Source organism: Heloderma suspectum, chromosome 1 (genome assembly GCF_057233095.1).
Source record: "Heloderma suspectum isolate Gila_16-S chromosome 1, 16-S_ref, whole genome shotgun sequence".
Classification (NCBI taxonomy): Eukaryota; Metazoa; Chordata; class Lepidosauria; order Squamata; family Helodermatidae; genus Heloderma; species Heloderma suspectum.
In genome coordinates, this window is record NC_139458.1 from 262265148 (window position 1) to 262287607 (window position 22460).

At 45.3% G+C, this 22460-nt stretch overlaps 1 protein-coding gene across 1 annotated transcript in view; it reads left to right on the forward strand.

Annotated features, from left to right (window-relative positions):
• WDCP (WD repeat and coiled coil containing) overlaps nucleotides 1–22460 on the forward strand; it is a 34236-nt gene that overhangs the window by 2319 nt on the left and 9457 nt on the right. Inside the window, exon 2 of the mRNA XM_084826489.1 lies at nucleotides 21531–21648. Within this exon, the coding sequence (XP_084682615.1) occupies nucleotides 21531–21648 (118 nt within the window). The remainder of the gene's footprint in view (nucleotides 1–21530; nucleotides 21649–22460) is intronic.

The window sequence follows — 22460 nt, forward strand, 5'->3', positions numbered from 1 at the left end:
ATAGAAGATATTAATATTTGATTATGTAATGAAGGAATGTACAATGGATCCTTGGTTTGTTTCCTTCACAGGGATTCCTGTCTCTTTCCTTGCTTTTTCATGATATAAAAAACTTTCCTACATATTCTTCAGGAAAACAATGTTTCAATTTTTGCCAAGTTTTTGTTGTTGCTTAATTGTTAGCTGACATTTTAGTGTTTTCCAGTACACACAACTATTGATGACAACAAAAGAGCTTTCCCCTGTATTGCTTAGTCAATAATTTAGCTATGCGACATTAAACAAACTGGAGCATAAAAGGTTATTATTTCTATTTTGAATAATTCAGAGTTACTTTCACCCCAAAATGAAATAAAATACACTGTACAGGGGAAGGCAGATATCTTTTCTTCTCCTTCTCACTATCTTCCAAGAAGCCTCTTCTGTTAAGTTGCTGTTGATACTTTCCTAACAGATTTTGTGGTTCTTAGGGGCAATCTACATTACAACTTTAAACTGGTTTTAAACCTGTTTTTAGGGGCCGCGGTGGCTTAGTGGTTAAGACGCTGAACTGCAGACCGGAAGGTCGGCAGGACAGCAGTTCGAGACCCGAGTGCCGCGTGACGGGGTGAGCTCCCGTCTTCAGTCCCAGCTTCTGCCAACCTAGCAGTTCGAAAGCAAGAAATTGCAAGTAGATAAATAGGTACCGCTTCGGCGGGAAAGGTAACAGCGTTCCGTGCACCTCAGTGTTCAGTCATGCCGGCCACATGACCATGGAAGCGTCTTCGGACAGCGCTGGCTCTTCGGCTTAGAAACGGGGATGAGCACCGCACCCTAGAGTCGGACACGACTGGTTGGGGACACCTTTACCTTTACCTTTAAACCTGTTTTTAGTGATTACGGCTACCAAATACAGGAATTCTGGGAATTGTAGCTCTAGGAAGAGGGGCCGCTTGGGCAGGGGACTCTAGCAAAGAATTCTCAGTACCCTCATGAAACTGCAGGATCCCTTTAGATAAACCGGTTTGAACCAGTTTAAAGTTGTAATGTAGATTGCCTCATTATGATGCAACTTAAAAAAAAGACCTGGACTCTGGACTCCCAGGATGACCAGGCAGAAAACTATAGTGTGGCCTTTTTGTTTCTGTTGCTTTTTGATTGGAGATAGAATAGCAGAGTGTACTTCTTTTACACTAGATGTATTGATGTGAGTTAATTTTATCTGAGCCAGTCCACCCATAGGACAAATGGGACATGTTCTCTGGGTACAGTAGCAGTTACTCCTGTTGGTGTCACTGGCTCTTCTAATGCATTACTGTCACTTTTCTATGCCTCCCCCTTCCTCCCTACACCCTCCAGGGCTGTATTTTTCAGGGCTTGACTAGTCACTTTGACAACAGCTAAGTATAGCGGCTGTTATGACAGCAGCATGCTCAAACAGTAGCTGTGGTGGTGGGATAGTGAAGGGAGGAAGAGAAGGGGGGCACAAGTAGAGTTGGAATGAGCCAAAGAGGCCTGATCTGTGAGGAACTGAGGTCTCTTCCAAGACCCAGGATCAGCCTTGAACAAGGGATGGATGATAATAAGTAGTAGCTTAGTTTATGTACAGCAGGTCTGCACCAATGGCTGTTTGATGTAGTTTGTTGTGTTTTAGCTTTTATTTTCATTATCCTTGTGCTGCTTTTTGCATGTTAGCAGTACAAACAGCAGTGTAGTGGCAAATTCGGAAGTGCAGTGTCCCTTCATGACAGTCACAGCCACGCCCCCTCTCAGCCATGCCCCCTTCTAAGACTGTACAACTGTGTAAGATATACAGCCTTCACCTGGGATCCAAAAACAGTGCAGCTGAGAGTAAGGCAATGGTATTTCAACTGGACATCTGAGAAAACATGCAGGGGTGTTAAAATCTTTTTCACTCACTCACTCACTCACTCATTCAAACACAAACATTTTAGGTTTTCAAAATATGATACTCTATGGAAGCTTCACCCTCTCACCTCAGCCTTCATGGACAGATCCCTTCCCTAAGCTCCTTCATTACATCTCTCCCCTCCTCCAACAGAAACGTCCACACACCCAGCTGGATTGAAACACACATACACACACACACACACACACACACACACACCTTCTTTCTCCCCTCCCCCCAACTGATTTTTTTTCTGTTTCCCTTCCCTCCACCAGCGTTTGTTTGCCCAGGTACGTGCCTACCTTGTACCAAAAATTGTAGCTGACAGAGCAGGTTGCATTTGGCAATTCCACTTACTGTAGAAATTAATGTTCAAGAATTAACAGTGCAATCCAATGTGTGTTTATTTTGAATTAAATTTACAGAGATCTTGGGAAGGCAGCTAAAGCTGCAGTCCTATGCACGCTTACCTGCTTTCAACTGGAGAAAGCCCAGTTGGCAATTGAACATAGTGGGACTGACTTCTGAGTAAACGTGCATAGGATGGTGTGATAAATCCTAAAAACTGGCACAAACTAACTCTTACAAAGAATATTAATAATTCAATAGGTGAACAAGACATCATTTTGCTTCTCATTTGCACCACCCATCTGCCTCTATCTTTTTCATGTTCATCACAATGTGAAAGAAACTTTTCCATACAATTTCTCCATCCCCCACCCCCACTGTAAAGTACAAAAAGGCACCAATCCTAAACACACTTACTGAGGGAGCTGGCATATAGCTGTGGCCCTGTTCTTCTTTCCTGCCCTGGAATTGTGGGAGCGGGATAAAATGGTGCTCTAGCTGGCTCTGGCTGCTGGTACTGGGGTATAGTTTGGAGAACTGCCAAGAACAAGTTTAAGCATCAGGAGTTTTAAGGGTGATGCAGTAATGAGCCCCCCCCCCCGATTTAAGGGTATGTAAATCAGCTTTATGTGTGTTTTTAAATAAAAGGTACAAAACAATGGGAGTATATTTTGAAGAGGAGGACAAGGGTCTAGGCCATTCACATCTCCACACCCTTACTTCCTAAATGCACATTATATCTAAATGGTGTGAGGAAAAAAGAGAACATAATAATGATAATAATAATAGCTTGTATAATCAAAAATTAAGTTTCAAGCAGCTATGTAACTTTAGATTACAAATTACATTTAAATTTAGATTGTAAGCTTCTATGAGCAGAGACCTGATTTTTTTGCTTATGATTCTCTGTAAAGTACCACATATATTGTAAAAATGAAAGTCTGTGCATCTTCTGGAAGCAGCTGAAGACATGTTTTATTCAAACTGGTTTTTAGTGACCAGCAACAGGGAAAGATAAAGTAGATTGATTAGCATATTATTACCAGCCCTGAGCCTTTGGGATGAAGTAGACTATACATCCCATCAATTAATTAAATAAATAATACATCAGATATGGACAACAATGATTTTTTTTTCCTACCTCAGATAAAATAGTAACCCTATCATATGGATAGAATAAAGCCTCATGACCGTGGGGCTTACTCTCAAGTAAGTGCAAAGCAAATATATGGAAGAAATGCGGGCGGGGGAGAACAAAAGAAAAGCTGCTTTACTTAACAAATGTATTTAAAGACCATCAGGACTAGCTGCTGCAAGCAATAGCAGCAGCAGCAACTGCTCTAGGGCTCTTCCAGCTGCCTGCCCTGCCCCACAAGTAAACAATCACAGGATTGTTTACTCTTCCACGCTGCAGGACGAGGGCTGTGCTAGGCACGCAGGGACATGCAGAGAAGCCGAGAGCTGAGGAGGAGAATGGGGGCGCTGAGAGGAGGCTGCAGAGCTCACTCAGGCTCCCTCTCGCCCCCTTTGTCTGGCCAGCTCTGTGTGGTAAACAAGAGGCATCCGCCAGCCACCCGCACTCCCTTCCTCTGCTCCCTCCTCCTCCCCTAGCAGACTGTGACCTGGCTGGGGGCTGGCTTCAATAAAAGTGCAGGAGCAAAGCCTCGGCATGACCTGCCACCACTACACCCCTGAGTACAAATTTGCGTCATCTTTTCGGTTATGGGATGCTGTTTGGCTTGGGTAGCTAAAAAAGAAAAGACACTTTATACCATCACAGACAGATGTGTACTCCAACACAAATTATTACTTGGTTGGTATGAAAAAAAGAAAGGCCTTCAGACACCTCTAGAGAATCATGATTGCATAAAATTGGTCAATCTCTCTCTCTCTCTCTCTCTCTCTCACACACACACACACACACACACGCACAGGCACGAACAAGGTGTATGTTGATAGGGATTGCTGAGTGGGTGGATAAGAACAAAATATCAAAATAAAAATAACAAAATAAAACTATAACTTGCCCACTTGCAGTCCAGATTTCTACCAATTCGTTCTAACCATTTCTTTGAGTGCATATTGTGGGAGATTTGTGATTGGGATCACCTGCAGTTTATTAAAAAGTTAACCACGGCCACTAGGGCCCATGAATCAGATTGGGACTATAGCACAGGATGGGGAGGCTATTTAACTTTTTCCCTGTTAGTATCACCCCTCACCCTGAAGCTGCTATTTGCCCTTCAAGGTGGGGGTGGGGAGACATCTTTTGGTTAGTTTGTGTGACTAGCTGACTTCCACTTTCAGGAGCCCATACTTTATGAGCATTTGTGTTGATATAATCTACATTTTTTAATTATTAAAGAGAAGTTTTTATATTTTACAGAAATAGGAAAGGCATTGAAAGAAGATTAATGAATTGGGGAAGAAGTGGGGAAATTGGGGAGGAAGGGAAGTTACTTATTATTGACTAGTAATAAGCCTATCAACTGTGATGGGCAAGAGGTAATTGCTCTAATCTATAGTTCTGCAATCTCAGTAGCGTTCATGGATTCTCCATCCTTTGTCCATTAAAGACATGATCAACAGGGGAAGGGAGGACAGGACTATATCCTTCCACAGTTGTGGGTGGGGGGATTTTCTGAGTGTAGTCTACTGACACTACACATCTGATTCTCTAGACTGGGGTCCCCACCACAAGCAAAAGTGATACTACTGGATGTTGGGAATTCTGTGCCCTTTCCTGAGCCATTCCTATTCACTCCTGTTCCTTTGTTTCTCAAAAGAAACCAGCATTCCCTACTAGTTTGTGTTACTCCAACACTGGGATACTATGACTGATTTACCAAATCATTATTTGTCTTCTCTAACCTCATCCTGTAAATAGCACCCTCACCCATTATGCTTGGTTACTTATAACTTCTCACAATTTCTCCACCCCTGCATCTTTACCTTCTAAAGCCAAATAAATGAAAACCCACTGCCCACCACAAAGTTTGATCTTGGAGTTAACTTGGAGTTAGCATGGAGTCCAGAAACAAGATGGGTAGTTGTAGTGGTGGCTGGCTCTTCTCTTCTGTATACTCCAGGTGCTTCTATTTTTATTATGTATTACATTTCTGCACTGCCCAACAGCCAAAGCTCTCTGGGTGGTTAACAAAGTTAAGTTAACTTTTTTAAAGGGTGGCATTTTGATGTGGGCAGTGACATGTTGAACAGATGAACCAATCATAGCTCAGCACACAGTTACTACAACCTTTGCAGTGGGTGCCATTTTAATCTCATTAATTTTTAATTGATCTTTTAATTAGAATTTAAAACACTTTTCTGGGTATAATTTCCAAAATATTAAAATAGTCAGATATATTTTTAATGAAATTATTTTTATAGTGCTATAGCAATAACACTAATTTTAAAAATGATGAGAGGGAAAACCATTTTTGGCAACTGCCATTTTGGCAGTGTGGTTTTTCTAATTAAACACTTCCAATCTATACATCTAATCCAAAACAAACGTTAAACACTTTGTTTTTGACATTTCATGGGTAGTAATGGGCACACTTAAATTAATGAGTGCTTAATACCACTTGAATAGTTGATTTTTAATTCTTTTAAGGATCATGCTGAATTTTTTTTTTAAATGGCCACTCAGGTGGATTGGACATTCCCCTTCCCCACCCACAGCAACTTTGATGCCTTTGAAAACCAGTCACTGTAGAACAACAGCAGGAGAGGGCTAGTGCCCTCAGGTCCTCCTTGTGGGCTTCCCAGAGGCATTTGGTTAGCTGATGTGAGAAACAGGATGCTGGACTAGATAGGCCTTTGGTCTACCCCATCAAGGTGGTTCTTCTGTACTTACAATGCAACTTGCAGCAGAAGAGCAATGATTATTAGTGCTAGGAACCACCTGTCTGATTTGCAGAAAAGAAGCTGTAGGAGGGGGATGGGTGCTTAACCCTTCCCTTGCCACTGCACCCCAGTTGCTTTACAGTGCCTCACAGGGTTCCAGGCTTTTGTTAGTGAATCAAACGTGGATCAATGTGCGTGAGAAGTAACTTAGGGAGCAATCCTATCGGGATAGGCATCTGCCTCCGAACTCAGAGGCAATCGCCTATCCAATGCAGGGCAGGAGAAGTGTGGAGGGGATCATCCCTTCTGTGCTTCAGCCGCCCTGCATTTGCGGCTAGACAGCCGATTTCGGCTGTCCAGCCGTGGGAAGGTGGAGCAGGAGAAGCGGCTGCTGGACAACATGTTGGATGTGTTGTACCAGCATTTCCGCCTTCCCCGTCCCAGAACACCCCGTTTTGGCTGCTCTGTGCTCCTCCTCTGAGGAGCGTGGAGTACGGGGCCATTCTGAGCTGCCTGTGAGGCAGTGTGGGAGAGGGGAAGGTCAGTGTCAGGAGCACCCTAGCGGCCTCTTTCAGTAGACTCCAATAGCCAACTCAAGACACAGACAAAAGGATTCTTTTCAAGACTTTAATCCTTTTACAACTTAATGACTCTTTCAGATGCTAATCACCAGAGACTACGCAAGGAACAGCAGAGTGGCCTATGCGCTGAGTAGGCAGTTGATCCCCGTTTGAAGGAGAGTCACTTGAAGATCCTGAACTTATGGGCTAGGGAGAGATCCTCCCTCTTTCCCTTGGGTCCACGGGAGGCGGCCGTTGCTTGCACGCCAAACGGGCGCTACGCCTCCTTTCCGCGTCCTCCATCGCTCATCGCTCTTTGCGTCTGCATCGAGCGTCCAGCAAGCCCCCCTCCCACACTTTCCTACTGCTAGGATCACTATCTATCTCAGGAATGCCTGCAGGAGGAATCTCTGCCAGCTGCTGTGCCTATGAGGGATGAGCTGGCTCCTCTCCCAGATTGCTGATCCTCCTCAGAATCAGAATTGCTCTGGGGCTCTATTGGCTCAGTTTCCACCCTGACAGTCAGTTCTCAGGGAACCGACCTCAGAGCGCGAGCTCCGAGGTCGGTTCCCAGAAACCAACGTATCCTATGGCTGTCTAGCTGCTGACTAGTGACCATAGGATCGCTCCCTTAGAAGAAAAGGACTTGCTTTGAAGTTGGAACATCATTGCACTCATATTTTCAGTCAATTGAATGTAGTTATTGTAATAATATCCATTACAAAGTCAGGAAGGAAGAATACTTTTGATATATACTACTATTACTTCTTCCTCAAAAGATAGCAAGGGTGCAATCCTATGCATGATTAGACAGAAAATAGTCCTACAACATGCTGACTGGGGAATGCTGTGAGTTATAGGATTTTCTGTCTGAACATGCATAGGATTATGCCCTAAGGAAATGAAGAAATGCAATATGTAGCGCAGAATCCTTCTTTCAATGATTATAAACTGATAACTTGTTCTCAATATCAAAAATAAATTAAAAGGGATTGGAAGGTCAATTCAGTAAAGCAAGATAAATGTCAACAAAGTTGGGAAAGACAGAGATAAATTTGTGACTAAAAGAGCAGGATAGAGAGGAAACTGGAAAAGCCAACTGACTGGGCCAAGAAGGAGGTGGATCATCATAGTTCATAGAGGTCATCTTTAATAAATCCACAAACCATATTTATAATCAGGAAAGCAATTTTGAACTGGAATGAAAACATAAAAGAAGTCATGAAAACTGATGAAAGATGAGGGTGATAGCTCTGCTTTATAGGGTGATAGAAAAGTCAGACAGTTTTGAAGGCCAAGATTTAAAAAGACTATTAAGAGGTGGAAATGCAGTAGACAAAACAGGAGGTGATTACTGCATGGACAAGTTAAAGCCCAAGAGGAAACAAGGTAAAGAAAGGGCATATTCTGATCATGCTCTGACAAGGCTGAACAGATACAAACAAAACTTTTGAATTAAGGCAAACACTAGTGGATTTAGAAACATATGAGGCACAGAAGATATCTACCGAGATGAGGATGTTACTAATTCAATGTTCTATAAACATTCCTCTGTGGTTAGTAACCTGAATAATAATTTAATCAGGTTCTCTTGAGGGGATGATGGATAGTGCTGTGTTTGGTAAAGATCTTTGTTACTGTGATTTATGGATATGGCTTTAATAGTTTGCATTTGCAAAGGAGAGAGAGACAGTCTTGCCCTTGAAGCAGGAGTCAGGAAAGATCTCTAAAGCATCTTACAGTGGGCAGATTAGGTTGAAGATCTGAGAGTAAGTTATCTATCAAGAAGTTGCGTTTAATTTACAGTAGTACTAAGGTATTTGTTTAGAGGAAATAAGAGGAACAATATATGTCATGAACACCGAATCCTCAGGATTTTGTTGTTGTTCAGTCGTTCAGTCGTGTCCGACTCTTCGTGACCCCATGGACCGTAACACGCCAGGCCTTCCTGTCCTGTGCTCTCTCCCAGAGCATGCTCAAGTTCATATCCTCAGGATAGGACAGGATAAAATGGGACAAACTTTCTCACAAGTTAACTCTGAAAAAGTAATTTGTACCTCCTTTTCCTGCTCTTCAAAAGATTATGCAGTTTTTTATTATTATTTAAGAGCGAGTATATAAAGCCAGAAGGTGCAGTAAGACAAATGAGAGAAGTCAATGCTACCACCTGAACAAACAAAACAAAACATCTAGCAGTGCATTAAAAGTACTTGTACCAGCGAGTTTAGGAGGAGATGGTGGTTTTAATGATAGCATGTCATTTGTGAAATTTATAGTAGGTTATCTAACATTTCATTTCTGAGGTATCCTATTCACTTTCCACTATCAAATATATCATGTTAATATTTATGCTGAAAGGTATGGCAGTGAAGTGAGTAATTTACAGTGAAGGTAGCAAAGTTGGCATTAGGAGGCACCACATGAATAAGTGAGGCTGGGCGGAGACCAAGGGAAGCAGAGCCAACCCAAGACGTTGTATTGCCAAAGTGGAGCCCAAATGGTGCCCTGTCCTGGCCAACAAGTCTTGCTGCACCTTTCAGACACCAGTTCAGATCCCCTCAAGGTACTGCATGATGCAGATTGCCTTACCTTCCTTTACAGCCAGGCAGCTCTGAAAGGAAGCATTTCATGAGATCAAGATAATTGTGACTTTCATTGGGCAAGAAAAGGAGGGACTGCCAAAGAGCAGCTATGTTAGTCTAGTGCAGCAAAGAAGACAAATAATCTTGTTTTACCTCAGAGACTGGGTTCGGACGTCACAATAACCCATGATGGGTTAAATCCACAATGGCTTATTTAACCCATCATCGGTTATCATGTCGTGTGTTGGGAGTTTTTAATCCACAATGGCTTATTTGGCTGAAATAACCCACTCTGATATCCCACGGTTGGCAGTAAAGGTTATTTAACCCACTGTGGGTTATCGTGTCATCTGGCGCTCACTGTAGCTTATTCCAATTGCCTACAGAGTCGGCTGGCAAGAGCAGCCAAAACCGCTGCAGCTACTCTGCTCCAGTCTGCAGAGCCCTTTTTCCGAGATCTGACAAGCAGCCCAAGGAAAACCACGGCCAAACAACACAGCCTTCCCTGATACCGTGCTACAGTAACAAAATGACAGCTTTCTCCTAGTACAGTGACAGCCTCATGCTATCATGCTACCCCGTTACAGCAAAGTTACACAATGACAGGCTTTCCTGATAGCTACTTTGAAACTACACAACTTGGGAAATAGGAGAAAATGGGGAAATAGGGAAAGAACCATCGCTTTTCCATGAAGAAGTACAGTTCCACAGTTATCCAATGGAGGCTCCCCATGAAGGCACCCCACATGTGCAATTTTGCCCCATTCCAGCAAACTGTCAGGAAATTATAGCATCCACCCCCCTTTTTCCTGTTATGCACATTTTTCCACGAAGAACCAAAATTGCATAATTACTACAGCATCTGAAGCCTCCCCATAAGCACACCCCACCTGTGCAATTTCACATCATTCCAGCAACCTGTCAAGGGGCTAGAGCTCCCACTCCCTTTTTCCTTTTCTGGCCAGCCTTCCCTGATTGTGTGATCCTGCAGCTGCAAAGTAACACAATTACAGCCTCCCCTGCAGAGAATGCCAGCCTTCCCAGATCGTGCAATCCTGCTACAGCAAAGTTACACAATCACAGACTTCCCTGATCACTAGTGTGAAAATGTGCAAATGCACATTTGTGCATTTGAGTAAAAGAAAAAGTAAAAGAAAAGATCCCTGTTCGCAATTCTGAAAATGTTAACATTTGGAAATGCGCAAAAGTGCAAAGGAGTGAAACAGCACCACTGCTTGGGCAGAAGGACTGCAGTGGGACAAGGGGTGGGGGGATGAGTCAGATTAGGCACAGCAGCTTAATAAACTACACAGAGTAGCTTATTAGCCCAGTCATGTGGCAGGGCATCGTGGACTATTTAAAAAATAAGCTACTGTGAGTAGCTTATTAAGCCACCATGGCTTAAAGTGACATCGGAATGCATCCATAGACTAATTTATTGCAACACAACTCTGTGTGGGCAGACCTCTGGTTCAGTGTGATGTATTTAGAGGTAGTCCTGATTTTTTAAAAAGATCTGTAGTTTTGGTGGGAACGGATAGGTCATAACACCTCACTTGAGTAAGACTCTTCCTTTCCTTCTTCATCACTGCAGCACAGCAACCTCTCCTGACATGCCCAAATGGCAAGCAGGCACAAGCGAAAGGAGCAGCACCTGAAGCTGGGCTGCTTAGTGCCTCCTGCAGTACTAGCACCTGGGGTTAATGTTCCATTTTCTTAGAAAATGACTGAGAAATGTATGAAATATATATTTATTTAGTTCTCATTTCCATGAGAACTAGTGTGGTCTAGTGGAGTCAGTGTTGGATTTTTGAGACCTGGGTCCAATCCCCGACTCAGCTATAATGTTCAACAGGTGACAACCAGCCAAGCTTGGGGTGGGGGACATGCAAAAGAGGGCAAAGCTTCTGCACCTTTAATAGTTGCGGAGAGAAGAAGGAATTTCAGCAACTATTAATGGTGCGGGAACCCTATCCTATTTTGCATCTGGCCACTTTACCAATCTCTGCCTGTCAGTCTAAGCTTTGGGCTCCTGTGAAAATAAATGGGGGAAAGCTCCCAGAACTCCTTGGAAGAAAAGTGAGGAACAAATATGATTTAAAAATTAATTTTGGCAATCCTACTGTGACTGAATTATATGTTACACAAGGGGCAACCCCATTACAATCAAGATGAAACATGAGATATGATAATTAAGACTGCAATCCTAAATACACACACTACAGACAGTAAGATCCATTAAAAGTCCCCTCACCCCACGTCCGGCTTGCCTGGCCGTGGGGGGGGATGTTGTGGGTGGGGGGGGAGGGCGGGACAAGATCGAGGGCCATTCACCCTCGCTCCTGTCGTCCAGGTGGGGTGGGGGCTGAGCCAGCCGATATTTAGGCCTCCCCGCCCCCTTTCCTCATTCATTCTGGCTCTTCTGGCTGAGGAGAGCGGAGCGAAGAGCGCATGCGCCTCAGGATGGGGGCGAGGAGAGCAAGGGCTGACTTCACGCGCACGGGCCCCTGGCTCGCCTTCTGTGCTGCTCTGTCTAGACTCTCTTCTGTCCGTGTGCCACTGCCGCCGCTTATTAGCGCTCGAGTGAGCGCGAGCATGACGGCCAGCCGGCCTGGATTCATTCTGGCTTTTTTTGGCTGGCTCAGCAGCAGCAGCCTCGAGGAGGAGGCGGTGAGCGTTGAGGAGGAGGCGATGGCGCTCGGCAGCTACGGCGCCAGTGAGCCACAGGAGGGTGCCAGCCACTCTTGTGGCAAGCTGTTTTTGTTTGTTGGTTTGTTTTTTCCCCGGACCTCGTGGGGCCATCACTCTCGAGTGGGGGGAGGGAGTAGTTCCCTGCATCCCCCCCGCTTGCCCCTAGGGCTGCTGACTGCAGCGGCTGACCCTGCAGGCCCTGCCGTGCCTATCGAGGGGGGGGGAGTTTCCCATGCCCCGTATGGCCCGGATTCTGCTGCGCTTTGCAGCGGGAGGCTGCAGCGCTGCCTTGCCGGCCCAGCAGTGGGATTTTCACCAAGCTTGCTCCCTCCGGGCTTCCTGCGCCTTCTGTGGAGCCCCATTTTGCCCAACGAGGGAGTTTTCCCTCGCCCCGAGCAGCCTGGAATTGCCACCTTTCTCAGTGGCAGCGACGGCCTCCCGCTCCAACTGGAGGAGGGGGGAGTTTTCTCCCGCCTCGCCCAAATTGCCGCCTTTTCGCGGGCTTTTTCCTGCGCCTCAGAGCAGCCCATTTGACGCTGACTGAGGCCCCTGTATTGCTGCCTTTCTTGGGGGGATTTTTTCCCATGCCCCACAGTGGCCCATTTCGCTGCCATTTGCGGTGCATGAATTGCCTCTTGGTCATTTTCCTCCTCCCCAGAGCGGCCCGTTTGGCTGAGGGCGGCGGCGTGGCCTTTTTGTCTCAGGGAGGTAGGGGAGTGTTCCCGCACCCTGGAGTGGCTGCAGCCAACGGGGGTTCATTCCCTGAGGGTTCTTCCCATTTTGCGGGTAGTGTGGCCTGTTTGGCCAATATAGGAGGTCAGCCTACCAGCTAGCGATCACCCCTGAGTAGCATGGCCTTGCTGCGCTATGGGCGCTTCCTGCACCTCCAGTGAGGCCCTTAGGGCTGGGGATTTCAGTGGGCAGCAGCTAAGTGGCCTTGCTGCCCCTGCAGAGGGAAGGGGAGTTTTCAGTGCTACGAAGCAGCCTGAATTGTCTTTTGCTGTGGGTGGCAGCAGAGCGGCCTTGCCAGCCCAGACCGGGGGGGGGGGGGGTTCGCCCATGCCTCCTGAACGGCCTGCAGTGCAGTAGTAGTAATAATAATAATAATGCGGCGGAGTTCTTTCCCCACACCTCCAAGCAATCAGTCAAAGGGCTGGATGTGCCCGATCTTGTCTGATCTCAGAAGCTAAGCGGGGTCAGCCCAGGTTTGTACTTGGCTGGGTGACCGCCTGGAATCAGGCTTCCCACATTTAGCAGGGGGCTGGTCCCAATGGTCTTGTAGGCCCTTTCCAACCCTATGATTCTATGATTTTTGGTGGCCTTATTTTCTGCATGGGAAGTGCACGTATTTTGTTTGTTATTAGTCTCTCCCTCTCTTCCAGAGAGATCTTTTAGGCGATCTCTGGAAGAAGAGATAAGGGCTTTCTTTTATTTGGCCAAATGAATACATAGCATCAGGGCTATGCACTGTGAGCAGATTTCTTCCTTTCTCACCCTCATAGGAAGGAATTGGGACATGTGCATGTGGCCCCATTGCTGCAGGGGAAGTTGTGTTTGGGTGGGGAGGTGAAGACATAGATCCCCCTCTACAATTCAAAGCGTTGTTTCCATCCATTCCCACCCCACATAGAAGGTCTCCTTTCCGCAGGGAGGCAGCTTCGAATTGTGGTCTTAATTTTTCAGGTCGGAGTGCAAGGTCCATAGACGGGGAGGAAAAGGGACAAAAGGAAATGAGAAGAAAAGTGAGCAGGGGGGAAGGGGGAAGGCCCTCCGCCTTGCCCAAGTTTCAGACTCGGGCCTTTGAGCATATCACAGAGCCCCCTTATTGTTAACAAAGTCTGGGGCTTGATACCCAGCTTCCCTGGGTAGGGCGTGGTGAGAATCTTGACTCACGCCTCTGGTAGAGCCATTGCCAACCCCCGTGAGGGGAGACTGGTAGCTATGTGGGTTTGGGGTTCTCCTGTTTTCACACCTCCCTGGCAGCTTAGAGTACCAGCTTGGTGCAGTGGTTAAAGTACCATAATGGGACTTGGAAATATGGGTTCTAGTCCCCACTTGGCCGTAAAGCTCACTGTGTGACTTTAGGCCAATCCCTGGCTCTCTGTGTAACCCGCCTCACTGGGTTGATGATTGTAAGGGTTGTTCTTTGTTCATATTGCAAGGCAGCGGCTTTAGCATTCACTCCAAAGGCATGCTCAGGAGGAACAGGTAGCTTCTGCTTTGCTGAAGCTAAACAAGGTTGCCCCCCCCCACCTTTTTTGTTTACTCCACAGTCAGTGGCAGGAGTCTGTGCCAATTCAGCTAACTGGTTAAATTTATTAAGGTTACAACTGTGCAGTAACACGGGAGGTATGAAACACTACCCTGTTAGGGTCAATGTATAGGATCATCTGGTGCGTAGTGACACGCCCAAGGGCTGCCCTATGATCTCTTGAAATCCCGTTTTTCAAAATTCTCTTATACACAGCATTGCCCATGCAGGCTGATTCAAGGCTTTACATCCATTCTTAAATTCCTTGTGTGTGAGGGGCAGGCCTCCATTCAGGTTATTAAACCACAGTCCTCCCGCAATCCGATCCTTATGGATCGGGTAATAGTATTGAATTTGCAATACCTCCTGCGTAACGCCTGTTTTTATCACGAGGCATACAAACGGCAGGCTGAGCACCAGTGCCAATGTTTCATCTAATACCTGGACGCTGGAAATTCCAGAAACCACGCTAAGAGGCTCTCGCTGAGTGTTGTATATTTAAGTAGTGTAAGCCATGCTGCACTTCATGTCTCACATAACAAGGGCCTTCTGTACCTGGGTTGACAGGGAGCCCTGGGGTGTTGCTCTCTCATTCAGCTGCAACAGTTGTAGCCCTCCCGGTAGTTTACAGTTATAGTCTTGTGTCCAATCCTAAAGTGTGGACTTTACTGCTCGGCATCTCTTTTCTTGTCCTTACAGTTATTTATTTATTTTTCTTTGATCAATGTATTGGACATCAACCCGTGCGCACGCGTTCTCATGTCCGGACACAGCTTGTTGTTTCGAGCTGGCCGTAGCGCATATACGTCAGGCTGCAGCTCCCGGAGCAGCCTGTTCCATGGTGCATGTGTTCGTGGATTGACAGGCGCAGCTTGTAGCGAGAGTGCTTTCTTCCCACTCCGTTCCATTATGGGTTGGTGCGTGTTCCCCTGCAGGTTCCAGTGCTGCATCTAGGAGGGAACAACCTGTGTTGGTGGGAAAGGCAAGGACCTTTCCCAGATCATGCGGCACAATTTGCCAGCTATAATGATCATCGGTCCAGCTTGCTTCCTCAACTTTACTGGAGGAATGCGCTTGGCTAGATGGCCGGAGTGTTTGTGAACCGGTGCGGGTGTTCGTCTGTGAGCGCAGCATGGTTTTCTGTGCCCGTCGGAGGGCCTCCTCAAGCAGTGGATCCCAACTTGGGCTTAGCCGGTATGCCACAATTCAGTGGTTGGCAGATGCAGCATGCGTTTGGAGCACCTCCTAGAAGGCAATGGGTTGCTAACCCAACTTATATCATTGCCAGCTTCAGAGGGTGTGGTTAGCAGAATTTGCCTCACTGGTTGCTGACCAGGGGCAATGGGTGGAACAATCACAGGCCCCTCAGTCCACCTTCAAGGTGGACAGGCCAGGGAAAGCTCAGAACACCAACTTGGTGTGCCAGTGTTGAAGCCAGGGTGGCATCACCTCGAGGGTGGCAAAAGCTGATGTCTTCCAGTTTTAGCTGTACCCAGCAGCTAATTCCTGTTGTTAATTTTTTCCCCTGATCTTTGAATTGGATATTTATAAGCCTGTGTGTTAATCAGAAAATAAAACTGCTTCTTTTAAAAACTTAGAGGTTTGCTGTGCTATGCTTCAGCATTAAGTAGCAGAATGGTTAACAAACATTTAGAGTGCTACACACAGCTCCTAATATTCATTTTGTGTTTCATTGTGCGGCTTCTATCTTACCTCACATTGCTCCCCCTGGTGACTTTGGATGGAGACAGTCTTGGAGAGTAGATGACAAATTGTTAAGATTTTCTCTGTGGCAGTTGATGGGAGCTGTTTGGGCCTATATGTATAGCAGGAGTTTTCTTATTATTCAGCTTCCTGTACTATGCCCAGTGCTATGGCAGTACAGGAGATGTGTCCAATCCTGGCCTTTAAGTAAGATCTAGTCTAGGCTCTTTTGCTGTTCTCTTACCCTACCCATAGGGTATCCTGCTAGAGTAACTATAGTTTTGGCTTCAGCTTCTTCCCAAGCAAAGGCCTCAGCATCCTGTTCAGCTGGAACTGATTCAGGACTACGATCAATTTTTAAAAGCCTATGAAAGGGACTGCCCAGACTATTGGGGCAGGCTTGCTGCACTGGCCTTCTGGGCTAAAGATGAAGTGTGTGGCCGACAACACTACTGACTTCCTGGTCTGGCAGGTGCTCCAGGGTTGGTCTCGGGGATCCCTGGCACCTCCAGACCCCTTCTGCTGCCAGACATATTGCTGGGTTTACGGGCTCTGTGGCCTTTGGTTACCTCACCACACGAGCCTTGGCAGTTTAGTGATGTGCAATTTCCCCAGCAGGTGGTCTTTATCCCGCTGAGGAAATCCAAAACCGACTAGGTCGGGAGTGGGGTTAGCGCGTCGCTGTTCCCAGCCATGGTGCTGGACCTTTGTCCGGTCATCACCCTGGGGGCCTTTTCTCTAGATCTGGAGGAGTCTCCCCAGCCCTTTCTTCTGCCTTAGTGACTCCTCTCCCCTGACCAAACATCAATTCTGGGTAGTCACTCTGTGGCCTTGAAGGTGTTGGGCTTGCGCCGTGTCTCTGGGGCTCACATCAGACAAAGTGCAGGCTGGCGGCAGGTGGAGCTCCAAGGCGTATTGGGCCTCCGCAAGGCCCCTGCTGGGCCTTTTCAGACATGAGGACACTGGGTTCACATGTTTGTCTCTTGTTCTTTCAGATGTCCGGGTGCGTTGGAACTGGTATGCGTGCTCATCTGGGGGCACAGCATGGTTCTCTGGGCTAGTCAGAGTCCCTCCTCAAGTGGCGGAGCCTAGCTGGGGCTCAGCCGGTGTGCCACCATCCAGTGGTTGTGCAGACGTGGCATGTGTTGGTGCGCCTCCTGTCCACGTTCTTCCAGCAAGGGCTGGTGAAGGTTCCCCCGCAGATTCTGGTTCTGCACATGGGGGGAACGATTTATGCCTGCTGAAGGGCAAGGCCCTGATTCTTCAAGCCTGAGATTTACAGCTGATTCAGTGTCACTGGCCCAGAATTGCCATCATTGGGTCCATCCTGCTGCCGAGAGGGGCATGGAATGACGGTTGGGATCCCTGAAGATGGTGGTCATCTCTTACCTAGACAATGTTTTCTTGTAGGAGTATCTGCGAAGGGGCATCATGGAGTGTTTTGCTGCGTAGGTTGGGCGGAGGGTGACTAAGCAGAGGCTTGTCGCCCTCCTGTGGCAGTTTCGGGTGGGCACTCCACTGGGGGAGAGGACAGGTGAGCATTCTTGGGCACCGTTTCAGGTGACTGGTAAGGCCCGAGGCTCTTGGCTCCGGGTTTTGTGGCCCCGAGTTGGGAGATAAGGCTTACCTTTGAGGCTGACCCTCCTCACCCACTCGGGTTCTGTGGCTCAAGGGGTGGTGACAGGGGAAGGTCTCCCAGCCCAGAATTGGGTGGCTTGATCTGCAGGGTGGCTGCTGTAGATGCCATGCCTCAGATGACGAATGCCTCACTCTATACCTGTCATGATTACTTGTTTTCTATGTGCCCGCCGGTGCTTCCTTCGCAGATTGTAATATGTCAATAAATGTGGCCTCGTTTTATCCCAACTCTATTTGTGTTGTCTCGTCATTTCTCCCCCCCCTATGCACCCACAAACAGTAAGACTTCTGAGTAAAGATGCATAGGATTGCACTGTAAATGTGAGTGGGGATATCTGTCCCTCACTGACTGTCCCACTTCTAATTTGTTCAGTGCTTAATCATGGGAGGCTTTGAATGTACAGATACTGGGCTGGATCCTGATTAAATCATACTTGACTAAATCTGTATTCAAACCATTGTCTTAATATGTAAAGAGTGTATGTGGAGCTGAAGAAAAAGGTGCAAGATAACAAAGAAAGAAACAATGACAAGAGGGCAGGCTGACTAATTCAAGACAGAAATAAATATTTGCTTGCTTCAAACTAAACATTATTAATAGCATGTTATAAAAGAACTTCTCAAGAGATTATACAGTGATTGACAGAGCAATCCTATGCATGTTTAGTCAGAAGTAAATTCCACTAAGTTCAATGGAACTTACTTCTTTGTGTGTTTAGGATTGTAGCCTCAGACATTCTTTAGTTATGTTAGTAATATTACTAAGAATGGAGACTGATAAACATTTCTGTTTTTACTATACATAATTGTTTTATTTACGTAATTGTTTTATTTACATAATTGTTTTAGTGGGTACAACAAGGGGTCTGGTTCTGACAGGGATGGCAGATCTTATATTGAGCATGACTGAGGGAGCTAGACTGAAGTTAATAAAAGACTGGAAGAGAAACAAATCACCAATTCATTGATGAATAGCTAAAAAAAGGTTAGAATAACTTATTACCCAAATTAATGTTGCTTATTTTGTATCATTTATTTTGTTTATTCTGTTTTGGAGCTATAGATAGAATACAAATCACAATTCTTTCTTTACTGTAAAGTTTTAAAATTATTATATTTATATACTGCTCTTACTTGTGGCTTAGTCAAGGAGGTTTCCTACTGGGATGAGGATGTCTACATCTGCTTAGCTTCAGCCTCGGATGCTCTCAGACCATTCACTGGGTCCCTCTTTATTGTGAATTTCATACACTTGCTTTATTTTGGATAATTTTAAAAAATGCATTAAAAGTATTAAAAAGCAAAAGAAGTCTATGCAATGTATTGCATGTTGATTATTGATTTCCCTTGCCCAAACACACAGACACACATTCACAGCATCATTCTATGTATTTTTACTCAGAAGTAGACCCCACTGTGTTCAGTAGGGGTTACTTTCTGGTAAGTTGCAATCACTGATGGTACAAAGACCAGGAGCTTTTGATAGCTTATATCAGGGATGGCAAATGTGTGGTCTTCCAGATGTTGTTGGATAGCAACTCCCATCAGCCCTCACCATTGGCTATTCTGGCTAGGGATGCTGGGAATTGCAATTCAAGAACATTTGGAGGGCCACATGTTTCCCATCCCTTGCTTACATAATAGCATGGTACAAAGTACAATATATTAGCAAATGGCATATTTTTCATGTTAAAACTGCCTATGCACAATACTCTGGGTTTTTCCTCTTTGAAATGCACAGTCCCTCACATAAGAAAAATGAGAATCTGTGCTAAGCTAATGCTTATTAGCTGCCAATTCTTCTCACAGAAAGGCTTCCACTTGCACTATTAGGAAATAATTGGATTCTGTTTGTTAGCAGAAGCAAAAACACTAGTCTGGCTTTCAAACTGAAGTAGTAAACCTGTAACTCAACTGTACCACTTAAGTCTGCAGGTGAGAGTAATATGATGGAGGGGGGGCGGGGAGAAGAGTCCTACAAATAGGAAACTACCATGCCAAGGAGAAGGATAGGCTTCTTGACATCTAGTTTTCTATGTGCACGCAGGATATTTTTTGCATGAAGGATTTAGCTGTATGAAAGATTCAGCCATATAAAGATTCTCCCATATAACTGGGAGTAGGGAGAAAGTGACGGTTTACCTGCTTCTGCTGTCACAATAGCACTCAAGCCTACCTTCTCAGTCAGCCTTGCTGTGGTGCTCCAAAGAATTAAATTGGGCGGTGGGGGAGGCTCTTGAGGTAGGGAAATTTTTCTGGGTAAAATGTCACAGATTTCCCCCAAACAGTGCATTACCTGCCAGTCTGTTTCATTATGCTTTCAGGAAGACAAAGTAAATCAGGAGGCAGAGAGATGGATGTACACACAGAAATGTGAAACAATATGGAGAGAAATGAGTTCCTGAAGACCACAGAACGGCAGCTTTAGATTTATTACGTGTCACCAAACTCATTGTTTCTTCTGCAGGACGAGGTTAGCATTAGGCTAAATACCCTCCTCCACAGCTCAATTCAGACTCCTAACCTTGATGCAGTTATTTGGATGAAGGTTCCTTAAAAGCTGTTTCAGACAGTTGTTTATTCTATGCATGAGGATCAACAGCCTTTCTTGGCCACATTCATGCTCTCAACACACAGGTTGAACATATGGAGGGGGTTGAAAACTTCAAATATAGGACAAATGTCTAACAACTTCCAGACACAGTGAAAAGAGGGCTGTTTACTAGATGGGAAGATGGATGTTCACCTAAACCTGCTTCAGCCAGCTAGCCATTATGAGTTGTGGTTGTGTGAAGCTTTGAGTTAGTTGAAAGTTAGCTTTTGTATTTATGCTAATTAAGATAGAACTAAAAAATAGTAAATAAAATCCTCATCAGACCGAGGTTTCTTATAGGAATAATTTCTCAGACCAATTATATTCTGTATTTTTGTATATATGCTGGAGGAATACATGAAAGTTTTGCTGACAAAACCTCAACTCCCCCTGTCCTTCCAGGATCATCCATTGTTTTCTCTTTCAATTTCTTTATTTCCTGCTCTCCCTTACTTTCAGTCCCAGGAGAAGGCTACTGTTCTAATCAAGATTCATTGAACTAAGTGCTAGTTATTTCAGAGTAAACATGCTTAAGTTTGCAGCCAGAGAGGGATAAGGATGAAATAGTTGCTGAATACTGTCCCTAATCACATGGCCCAGAGATCAGAGGAGTGCTATGGTAGGTAAGGAATAACTTAAAGTAGTTTCCCAGCAAAGTCTCCAAGCATAAGTCTCAAGAATTTTCTGAGCAAAGTAGGACCTAGCTGTTCAGGGCAGTGCAAAAAAGGCCATTTTTGTTTCTGTCTGTCTGTCTGTCTTGTCTGTCTGTCTATCAGTTAGGTCCATATGAGCAACGGCATCCTACTTTTTTCTTGCCTGACAGAGCTCTGCTGTTCTTCTCTTTCCCAGCCATTTGTACTATTTCATACCTCTCCCATGAAAACTTACTTGCTATGCATGTTCAGCCTCAAATGCTCCCTCGCTATTCTTTCCCATCTGCTCAGCTCCTTCATCTCCATGGTGCCCTACAATCCCAGTACCACTTCCACACCAATCTAGCATGCCCCTTCCCACTACTCTGAGTGTCACTTGATCTCTAGTCTGAGATGATTGGGCCTATAGCACTCAAGATGCAATCCTATACCTATGCCCACTTACCTGGGAATAAGCCCTATTAAACTCAAGAGGACTTACTTCGGAGAAAAGCACTGTCAGGGACTCACACCTCCCTTTCAATGTTTCTAGTAGGGTTGAAAACCATGCTTTGGGAAATCCTGAGCTTTGCCTGTTTGACCTCTCATGTACAATTGTTAATGCCCCACCCACCGTCCCACCCATACATTTTTGTGCATGTAAAAATACAGAGCAGAATAAATGAAACACTGGAGGGATTGACTTGTGGGGATAATTAGTAATAATTAACAGGGAAGGAATGTCACCAATATTCTAACAAGATGTTTATTTCTTTATGTTTATGTGCCTGAAGCATTTTTCAAATGGAGCTGTAGCTGAAGAAACAAGAACTGTTCTCCTATGCGATGGCAAAGTTCATCTAAGTTTAGTCCAGCAACTTTTTGATCTCCTTATTGTTGAAATGAGGCATGGTAAGTTCTCTTTATTACTCCCCCCCCCCTTTCTTTTAGATTGGGGAATATGCATTATACTGCCAAGGGCTCGTTTACATGTACATCCTCCAGCATGAAATAAGTTTAACTGACCTCCATCCCTGAACCCTGGGCTGGAGCCTGGACTGTCAAGTTTATTCTCCTAAGTGCACATTTGTAGCCCTCCCCAGTTGGCCCATTGGTAATACAGCCTATACGTCTAGCAGGCCCATACCCTATTTGTGGATATGTTGATTCAGAAAAGGGTTTGGGGATAAATGGAAGGTCAGTTTAATCTCCACTTCTTTTCACCAAGGTGTCTCTACCACTTTCTTGCTCTGCCCCATTTCTGTACTCAGTTATCTATAAATTGATTAACTATGTCCAGAAATAGGATAGAGATTAATAGGCCTCCCCTCTTGCAGCACAGCACTCCAATTAAGTTGCTAGTGCTCAGTCAGGTCTACTGCTATGGTAGCAAGCTGCTCTTATTGCTCTTAGGAAATGACTGGCTATATAAAGACTTGCTCTTTAGCATGGCTGTACAGCATAACCAAAGCAATCTGATTACTACACCGCTAACTGGATTAAGTAACTGGAAATATTAACTCATTGGAAATATGTCGTAATAGCTTTTCTAACAACTTCACGCCTTTCTCTATCAGAAAAAAACATCAAACGTGCAGTGATACAGACAACAGTCTTTCAAATAGTTATGTTTCCAATGCCTTGGATTAGTTTAATCTAGACTGAGAACAGAAGGAGCTCACTAATCTAATTTTCCAAATTCCTGTCTTTACCTCCCACCTTTG